The sequence below is a fragment of the Gasterosteus aculeatus genome, chromosome 21 (assembly GCF_964276395.1).
Source record: "Gasterosteus aculeatus chromosome 21, fGasAcu3.hap1.1, whole genome shotgun sequence".
NCBI classification, from domain to species: Eukaryota; Metazoa; Chordata; class Actinopteri; order Perciformes; family Gasterosteidae; genus Gasterosteus; species Gasterosteus aculeatus.
Window position 1 is genome coordinate 9,707,936 of NC_135708.1, and position 9,956 is coordinate 9,717,891.

Here is a 9,956-nt window from a genome sequence, read left to right on the forward strand (position 1 = left end):
TGGCCGATCCAAAGCACACAGTGATGGGGCAACCAATGGACTTACACCGGCACCTGCGGGCACAGTCGACATGTCACGTGTTCAGACGAACTAGTTTGAGCGGAAATATTTGTAGATGTAAATTATTTTCCTTTAGAAACCACAGTTGAGGAACAGCCTCTGTTGAAGACCAACATTGAAGACCATCTTTTTCACACAGCTGTTGCTCCACCCTCACAAGAAACCTCGCCGTACTACAGAAATGCAAAATAGATGCAATGTGAACACATAAACATACTGCGGTGTATTGTGGCACGTTTACTGTACAGTCATGAATCCCCAACCCAAAAGGTCTAATTATGACTCTGCCAAATACTCATTTCGATTGATCAAGTCTTTCATTCATTCATTCATTCAGTCATTGGGGGGCAGAATCAAATCTATCAGAGAAGCAGAAGAGTCGAGTCCATTGAAAGGGTGAAATGGGCCATGAATGGAGCGAGAGAAAGGGAAAGGCAGGATGGATTGGGTCTTTTGTTCAAAGAGGTGCGAGAAGAGATGGGAAATAAGAGACTTGGAGGATTGTTACTGTGGCAGGCGATTCATTCCAACTCCACGCAGCTAGAGAAAAGAAGAGCTGAGGTCGGTGAATGGGAGAGTGACGACAGGAAAATGAGTGTGGCAAGGAGGGAGATGATCTGCAGGCTTGTATTATGGTATTGTACATCACGTATTGTACTATAACAGGCTGTCTGTCAGACGGGGAGATCAGAGGCAACTGTTGTTCACCCGTCGCACAGAATCTCTGCTGAGGTACCTTTCAGATTTTGTGATATAATAAATAACTGGGTTGGAAATTCAAGACAGCGATTCCTTTCTGAAGACAGTTTTACAGATTGGATTCAAGCAGATACCCAGATGCTACATGTTAACTTGGCTATTAGCTACTCTATTAGCCACTCTACCTACCCAGAAAAACAGGTGAGCAATTTGCTCTTTTCTGTGAGTCCTGATGAGTCATGAGAAATAGCGGGACATTGTAGGAAACATGCTTATTGGCTGGTTAGATGAAAAGACATATTTCCAGCATCTGGTTAGCTTAGCTTAGTATAACTAAACACTTCTCAACATTTAATTTGCTCCATATGTAATGAGTGTGGGAGTGTCTTTGGAGGGGTCCTGAAATGACGAGCGGTCAGTGATGCCGCCTTATACAGCTCTCTTTACATTAAGGACAGCAGTAAAAACATAAAGCACATAAGACCCGGAATCACAACCGCTTCATTTTCCTTATTCCCCATATAGGTGAACTGGTGCGATGCACCCGCGGTGACCCTTAAGGGACGTTTCTCATTTCTCAACCTGTCGTCAGCTCTGTTTTCCGCTCTGCCAACACCTGTCGATGCAGACAGCTTATCTCTACATAGAAGCCAATGTGACAGTCACCTCCACCTCTGTCTCTCTTTCTCCTTCCTCCACTGAGCGCTTTGTCTACTTTGCTAGCGGGGCTAATTGTTTCTGAGGCAGAGAGAGGGGGGGGGGGGGGGCGGGACGGAGACAGACAGCATGGGAGGCTTCGTCTTTTCGACTGGAGATGATGTTTGTGGCGTACCTGACGTACAGGAACGTGTTCCATGCTCGTCCCCCCCTCGCCCCTCTCTGTGGGTAAACTAAAGCTTGGTATGAACAGCCGGGGCCGTGGTCAACTGGGCTCCTTGCAGTGAGGCAGAATTGGACGTCTGCCATTAGCCTCGGGGAGAGGCAGAGCAAAGGGTGACGGAAGGTTAAACGAAGCACAAAACAAAGGGGGGATGTGACAGAAGAAATGCCGATAACCATACTGGTTCCACTTGGATTGTGCATTATATTTTGTTTTACAAATTTGATATCATCAACCGCTACTGGGGAATACCTGGAATGTGAAGTCAGTGCCTCTCTCTCTGTAGGGCTGAGCACTGCGGAGAATCAGCAGCCAGGCAAGGCCTCCTGTGTGAGTGTCAACTGGACGCTGGGGGACGCCCAGCTGGAGGTGGTCAACACAGCAACGGGACGGAGACGGGACTCGGGGACACCGTCTCGTCTCTGCAAACACGCCCTCTTCGCCCGCTGGAACAGACTTTACCGCAAGGTGAGGGATCTCACAGCTAAACATATCAATGTGGAGAGAGAACGTCTGAGGGGGGGCTTCATTGTGTTCTGTGCTCTACATTGATAATGTCAATGCAGGTCAGTTAAACCCTGAACTACGGACGTGTCTCACAAAGCTTAGAGGATAAAAAATAAATAATGTAAATTAAATTATTCACATTATTCTTCATTTATTTTTTCGTGCGTACTTCAGGACATCATTACAGGAAATGGGGATTTCCAAAATATTGACAAAGCCAGTGTGTCACCTCCCTTAATGGGCTTTTTCCCCAGCAGAATTTTAGCAGACTTTAATGATGGCTCTTTACCGACATGCACAACACTAAAAGCACTGGCAGAACTCAACGGAATACAGCCATTATTAATATTATTAATTACATTGTGCTTCGCTTGTTATGACATGTCGAAATATCGGCTTTGAAAATGTCACACTAATTTAAATGTTAATTAAAAAGCACCTTCCAAGGTGTATCTTTTACTCGCGCAAAAAAATATTCTGATGTACTATTTAATTAATCTGCGTGAGAACAATAGTCCCATTTTCATATGAATAAGTGTCTGTTTCCCCACTCTGCTCCCCGGGCTCGGTCCTGTAAATACTCCTCTGCTGGATATCTAGAGGCATTACGTAGTGAAAACAATGCGCCATCCTTTGCCATCAGGAGTTAAAGGGAAGCACATCCGCACAGTAACGATTGTGCCAACAGCCGATCCCTTAAGAGCAAACCACGTGGCTGCAGGTGAGCTATCGCTCTGCCGTGGATAAATTTGGCCGCGGCAACATCTGCAACATCTGCTCTCTTTGCGACTTATCGGAAACCAGCAGCTCGGATCTTCAACGCTGCACTTTCATTTTCCCCGAAACTTTATGTAACAGACAGCGCCTGCATTGCCTAATGGCGGCCGTTAAAGCATAATGACTATGAAACCATAATTATTTGGAGAAGCACTCGAGGAGGCCCCCACCCTAAGTGCTCCCCGCGCGCAGTACATGAGGGCCACGGAAGAGCAGTCGCACTAATCTCCAAAAGAAACTTTTGCTCTCTGTCACTCTCTCCCCCTCCCTCTCTCTCCCTCTCTGCGTCTCCATCCCTCTCTCTCTCTCTCTCTCTCTCTCTCTCCCCCCACTTGTCTCTCCGTGGATCTTCATTGTTTCCCCTTGCGACAATAGGAATGCACAAAAAGCACAGAGACTGTTCAATTGCTTGTGAAATTTAAATGGGGAGATTACACAGCTGTTGAAGCCTCCCCACCACCCCACCACCCCCCGACCCCACCCAAATGCATTTGTGCCGGCTCATTCGTTTTGTTTTGCTCGCTCTCCCTCTCCCTCTCTCTCTCTCTCTCTCTCCCCCCTTTAAGGAACCTTTAGCCTCTCTGCCCCGACTTTATTCCCCATCTCTTGGTTTTCCCTCCCTGTCTTCATGTCTTTCTCTGTGAGGTTTTTAATCTGATTCCCAATCTCTCTCTCTGCCTCCCTCTCTTTCCTCCTCCCTTTTTTCCTTGCTCACTTTGCCCTCTTCAGTCGGGGATCCACGTGTTCAGCTCGGCTGAGTGCCAGCTCATGTACTGCGACGCCAAGATGGCGGCACGTCCTTACCAGACAGTGAAGCAGCAGTGGTTCAGATCCCTGCAGGAAACGGGCCTCGGGACCTGGGTCAAGAAACCGCCTGAGCAGGAACAGTTCCTGCTGTCGGTCTGAGGACCAGAGAGAGAGTGTTTGTTTAACCTTCATTGTTTTTAGGGTACGATGGCGTCATGCTCTTTATCAACATCCTGTTACACCTTCATACCTGGAAGTTTACTGGTGTATCTTCTAAAGTCACAGCTATTGTCACCAGTGTGTGTGTGTGTGTGCGTGTGTGTCATCCTGGACGGGCCGCCCTTCCACCCAACAGACACACAACAAGAGGAAGGTCAACTGGACGGGCTGAAAGGAAAACACACATAAAAAGATGGACCCTTTCCTTTTTAGGGCACTTTTTCAAGCACACAAGCACACACGTTTAAGCAAACACACACCTAAATACCCCCTCTTCGGCTGTCAAGGAAGGGTGGGGTAACCTTGAGCAGAATGAAAGGCAGCCGCTATCTTGTCATCAGCTATTTCCGGGCCCCAAGGCTCCCGCTGAGGAGCCGAGCCGTGGGGGAGAGAGACGGAGAAAAGGAAAAAGCACGAGAGAGAGAGAGAGAGAGAGAGAGAGAGGGGTCCACGTCCAATTACCGGCCCTGTCAGCGTGACGGGTGATAGAAGAAGGAGAAAGGAAGAGCGGGAAAAGGAGAGAGGGACACAACATCGCTTTCAGCCCGCCTCACCTTGCCTCTCTCATTTCTATCTTTGTCCTCCATCTCTGACTCACCCTTTGACTCCTGACTTCCTCCTCCTTTTGTCTCCATCTCTCCCTCCTCGCCCCCCTTTACATTTCCTTTAGTCCTCTACCTATTTCCCCCGCCGTCCTCTTTGTCACTCTCATCTTCGCTCGCGTCTCCCCCTCCACCCCTACGCCCCCCCCCCCCCCCCCCCCCGCCTTTCAAGCGCGGTGGAGGTTAACACGACGAGACTACAGGTTAATACACCCTCTTTTTTTCTCCTTACCTCAATCGCTCGCCGACACTGAGGTGCTTAAAGGCAGCCATGACTTTGCCTAAGTACAGCTGTGGGTGATGAAGGGGAGTTTTTCCCTCCCTTTCATACAAATTGCATCCTTCTCTTTGTGTCTTGTGACCTGGTTGACCTCCGTTGCCGTACACCTGAACGGGAGCCAATGAGAGTGGCTTTAGGTCGCGAGTCATTAGCGAGGCCCCGCTGACCCCTTATCGATGTGTCTTTTCTCTGTGGGGTCACGACCGCCCCGAACAGATAGTCGAGGTGGAAGTTTTGTAAAGCCACACCCCCTTGAACTGCCCCTTGAACTTGAAACACTGTTTAAACTTAAACCCACACCAGTTAAAAAAAATCAGCGAGGTGAATATGGAGAGTAACGATCACTACCATTGTATCTCACGCAATTTCTTATGTCTACACATACTTCACGATGTGAACAAAGATATTTCTCATGCAGCTAAATGTTGGTGTTCATTGTGATCATGGCTGTGTTTTTTCTGTCATTGCTGTATTATGTCCAACTGTAGAGGGACTAAATCAAAGTAATGAGAGTGACACCTAGTGGTCATTCCCTGTCATTGTCTCCCTGTCCTGCTTACTGAGCCCCCGGTGTGGCTGCATCAAGCGAGGACGGGTCGGCAAGCATGATCGTTGACCACACACAAGGGAGAACTTTCCCTGCATGTGACTCCACGGCCACTAGGCCAAAGTTTTCACTGGTCTTTAATAGGTCTATGTGGTGTTAGTGGTTTTTGACGCCCTCAGAAACTTCTATTTGTCATAGCGTTACTTATTTAAGAAGTTAAATTTCAAAAAGAAAGGCTTACTGATTGATTATTGGGATTAATGCTCACACGCTCAGCTGTCCTGCTTCATCGCGGCTGCGGTTGGATTGACAATGACCGAACAACCCACCAACTGTGTGCGCGTTCTCATCCAAATGACGCCAAATCCCGACCGACTCACTGTTGTGAAAGGTCCCTTTTCTCAATGAAGCCACACCCCAAAAGGCATTATGCATTTCACCCTGACTCCAAAGGCGACATGACGAGGGGGACTGTATCCTCGTCTGAGTGCTCGGGGCGCAGCCACATGAACCTTTTTGGGTGCCCCGATCCAAGGAAGTCATGCGGTCTCGCGTTGCTACGTTGCTCCCACTTAAAGATTAGACTTGGTGAAAACCTGTCTGTCTGTGTGCATCAGAGCAGAGATTTAGCGTTTGTTTTCCACCAACACGTGTTGCAGATTTTCATTGTTTGAGTGGTCATCGTCAGCACACACTCCATAACTCGACGGGGTTCGTCGACAGAGGTAACAACATTCACACCATGGTTTATAATGGCTGTAAAAGCCATAAAGACAGATTTATTTTAAGAGACAATAAATATAAGCATGTCTGAATGCAATACTGTATCTAATAGTGTACATATGTACAAAAGAATGGTGAAAAATATGTGACCGAGATCCTCAAATGTCTAAATATCATTTAAATGAAAGGATACTAAAGAACTGCTGCTTAAGTCTGTAAATTGCACTTCAGTAACAAAAAGTGAATGTTTGTATTGTATATGTGAATAAAACCACAAAATCTTGTAATTTTACCTTGTTTTGATAGTTTTTTGTCTAGTCTTACTTTGATGTCAGAACATGAAATGAGTAATCTAAAAGAACCTGTCATTACTAATACAAAAAATGTAAATACTGGGTGCTGATATTGGGCCTTTTCCACCTGTCCGTATCCCCAACGGCCCTTGGGAGCATCCCGACAAATATTAAAGAGGCCTCCCTCCCCCTTTGTCTCCCTGGGGAAATCCATGGGGAAATGTTATCTCCATTCGGCTCGGTGGCAGGTGTCACACACCCGGCCACCAAATTAGCCTGGAGGGAGAAGGAAGCGAGGAAGAAGGCGAGAGGAGGGGATCGAGGTGGGCCTCCTCAGCAGCGCCCGCCCTTCGCCCCCGAGGCCGTGGCGTCGGCTGTGCTCGACAATAAACATCATAATTGACAATTTGCTGCAGTGGCTGGTCACGGCCAGCCAGCTGTAATCTAGTGGACGAGGAAGGAGAGGTAAAACGCCACCGGATCCTCTCGCTCCCTGTGTCACGCTGCGTCGCGATGGAATCTAAGCGCCGTAACACACTGAGGATGACGTGTTGTGTTCAGACAACTGAGCGGTCAGAGTTTTCCCACTGGCCATTGTGTGTTTACTGTAACCGGCTGGCAACAACAATTGCAACTTACTGTATTTCTAAATGAAGTTAAAATCAATTTTACTGGAAAAATAAGACACCACTTAAAAAAAATAAAAAATAAATAGGGACTTGAGGGCCCACATTTTTTATATGATGTACTAGCAAATAAACTTCAATACATTCTTAAATGGATCCACCAGATCAATTTGTTTGTAAGGACATTCAGATTCAGACCTACCTTTCCTCAGCCAATCCATTAAACGCCATTCTTGTTTTAAAACACTGACAATAGCAGAAACTCAGCCTGGTGGAAATTCCACAAAATCACAAACATCACTTTTGCACCTTCAAACTCTTATATGGAACAATTTCTGCACTTGTGTAATGACATGACTCTTTAATAACAATACCCTCTTTTCATTCCCCCACTTGGTTCAGATGTATAGCATTGGGTACAATCACTTTTTTGAATATCTGCAATTTAAATCATCCATTCAATCCAAACTAAACATCAAGACCATCAGTTACTTCCCCCCCCCCCCCCCCCCACCCCCCTCAACCTTACAATTAAAATCACCTCCTCAAAAAAATTAACTTGACAAATCTCCAAAATAATAGCACAGGCTGACAAAACATCATCCATACCATCAAGAAAATGGGAGTTTGACTTATCCGTCACTCCTGATGCTGACTTTTGGACTCAAATCTGAAATAATATCTATTCATGTCTAGTAATGTAAATTTGCAATTAATTCAGTCTAAAATAGATACATTCATGCCACTTCTGGGTAAAAATAACAGGGTCATGGTCTGTTTTCCTGCGCGGCCTCGTCCGATCGTCTCCCTGACTATGCTCAATAGGAGACATTTCAGCAATTAATCTGTGCAAAACCCACCGCCGATTACTCCTCGTGGCCATAACTGTTACCAAAAAAACTTTTTGGATTGTTTTTTTTTTTAACAGTACTTCTCTGAAGATGAATGTATGTGTATATTTGTTTGATAGTTAAGGCAGATGCAAAAGCAGCGGCTACACATTTTGAAATGGGAACATTGAGCAGATCTCGGGTTAGACTTTAGTATCCATTGTGCTTACCATCAGTGGGTCCAGTGGGGAGAGAAGAACCGCAGAATTAAGTCTAAACAAAGTTTGCGATGAGAACGGGCTGAATTGGGACGGGGACATTCCAGGACATTTTTTGTTACCAGCTCTGCTGTGAAGGTTGCTGAGATACCGTTTGAATTCATGCAAGCCGAAAAGGGTGCAGATCACCTTCGACCCCAAAGTAAATCTGTTGAATGGAGACTGAGAGGAGGACAGAGGAGCTTATCCAGAGCTGCCTTCATTGCGTCTGCATTACCATCTGCCTGTTGGTGATGGCACATCAACCAGCAAATGTTGTCATGGACGTGTTACTGGTGGCCGGCAAAAACATGCAGCAAACACCAAATGTAGTTGGGGGGGTTGTGCTATTAAAGGTTAATGTCATGGGATCTTCATGAAATGTAACCTTGTGGATGGCATGTAATGCGAGTTTTGTAATCTTTGAGAAACAGATGCTTTTATAACACTGCAGGTAGTGAATTAACTGTGTGTCAGCAAGTAGCAAGATATGGATGTGTGAAGATAAATGCCTGAGCCTGTGGGCGTTTACTCCCTCGTGTTTGATCCCTTCCAGGTCAGATGTTTGAGATGTTCTGCTCATATGGAGGGACAGGACCGTGTTTACGAGATGTAGATGTTTTCATGGTTTGTTGCTCCTTAATACCGTATGTCCCTCACTTTCCAATAGAGACGCACATTGAAACATTTTAGAAAAATACTCTGCTCAAGTATTGTGTTGCCTCTCAAAGCATCACCCTGACAGCAACTGATTTAAAGCTGCCATAAAAGTTTCTTTTGGAATATTTACATAACAAAATTAGCTAAATTTACTGAACCACTGTTCATTAATTTTTCTCACATATACTATTTGATCTTTATTACTTCAAATCTACATAGTATGTTATGAATTTTCACCTTTTACGACATACATTACTAATACATTTGGATTTAATTTTTCTTAGAATATCTACATACGATTTATATGATGACCTTTATATGAAAGTTTTAATCCTTATTTTCATAAGACCTGACATTCTAAAAGTGGAGCTATAAATTCCTTTCTGTTTTACCTTTTCAAATTGTATTCTATTACTTTTACTTATATATGTTATACTTTTACTTATATATTTATATTTTTATAAATGTCTATTTGACTGAATGGATACAGCTCTCTCTCTCTGCAGATGGTTCAGAGGTCTAACATCAAATGTTTAAATGCAGATTATCTCGTCCCCTCCCTTTGCAGATGTCTTCCGTCAGCCGAGGGATCCACTAAGGCTGAGATCCCCGCCTTGCTAGTGTCTCCATGTAAGAGTGTTAAGCGATGACATCAAGAAGACATTACAGAAAGTCAGACATGAAATACCTTCAATATGACCACATTTATCATTTGGGCTCGAATGGCCTCGTCTTCATGCGTTTATATTAAAGTTTAACATACCATAATGACTTGTTCGAGATACTAGAACTATATTTCAGAATTTTTAACATGCTATACTATATCTTTTTCACTCAATACCAAGATAAAAGCTAAACAATAAATTCATAACTATATTTTAAAAATGTATAGAATGCAGCACCGGCTGTTTCTTTGCAAAGGATCAAGCTAGTTATTGAAAACCACATTTTTTTTTTGCCTCAACTAGACAACGTAGGCCTGAAAGGATTCAGCGAAAAACACTTAAACCAGAGGCTTGAGAAGCACAATTAATTTACAATTAGAAGTGAACATTTTTTGGGGTGTAAATACACTTAAGTTATTTCCAGTTTTATTCCCATTAGTTCACATAGAAACTTTATCTTAAATATTCCCAGAATTTGCCAACCCTAATTTCCATTACTTTTATGAAAAGTTGTATAAGTATAATATTTTTTTATTTGCAACATAATATAGGATAATTTTATTCATTTCTTCCAATATGAAAAT

The 9,956-nt window shown here is 44.4% G+C and overlaps 1 protein-coding gene across 1 annotated transcript in view; it reads left to right on the plus strand.

The window, feature by feature from the left end:
• Positions 1 to 6,333, plus strand: part of adarb2 (adenosine deaminase RNA specific B2 (inactive)) — a 134,707-nt gene extending 128,374 nt beyond the window's left edge. Inside the window, exons 9-10 of the mRNA XM_040167633.2 lie at positions 1,926 to 2,107; positions 3,653 to 6,333. Of these exons, the coding sequence (XP_040023567.2) occupies positions 1,926 to 2,107; positions 3,653 to 3,829 (359 nt within the window). The 3' untranslated portion in view covers positions 3,830 to 6,333. The remainder of the gene's footprint in view (positions 1 to 1,925; positions 2,108 to 3,652) is intronic.
• The last annotated feature ends 3,623 nt before the right edge of the window (positions 6,334 to 9,956 follow it).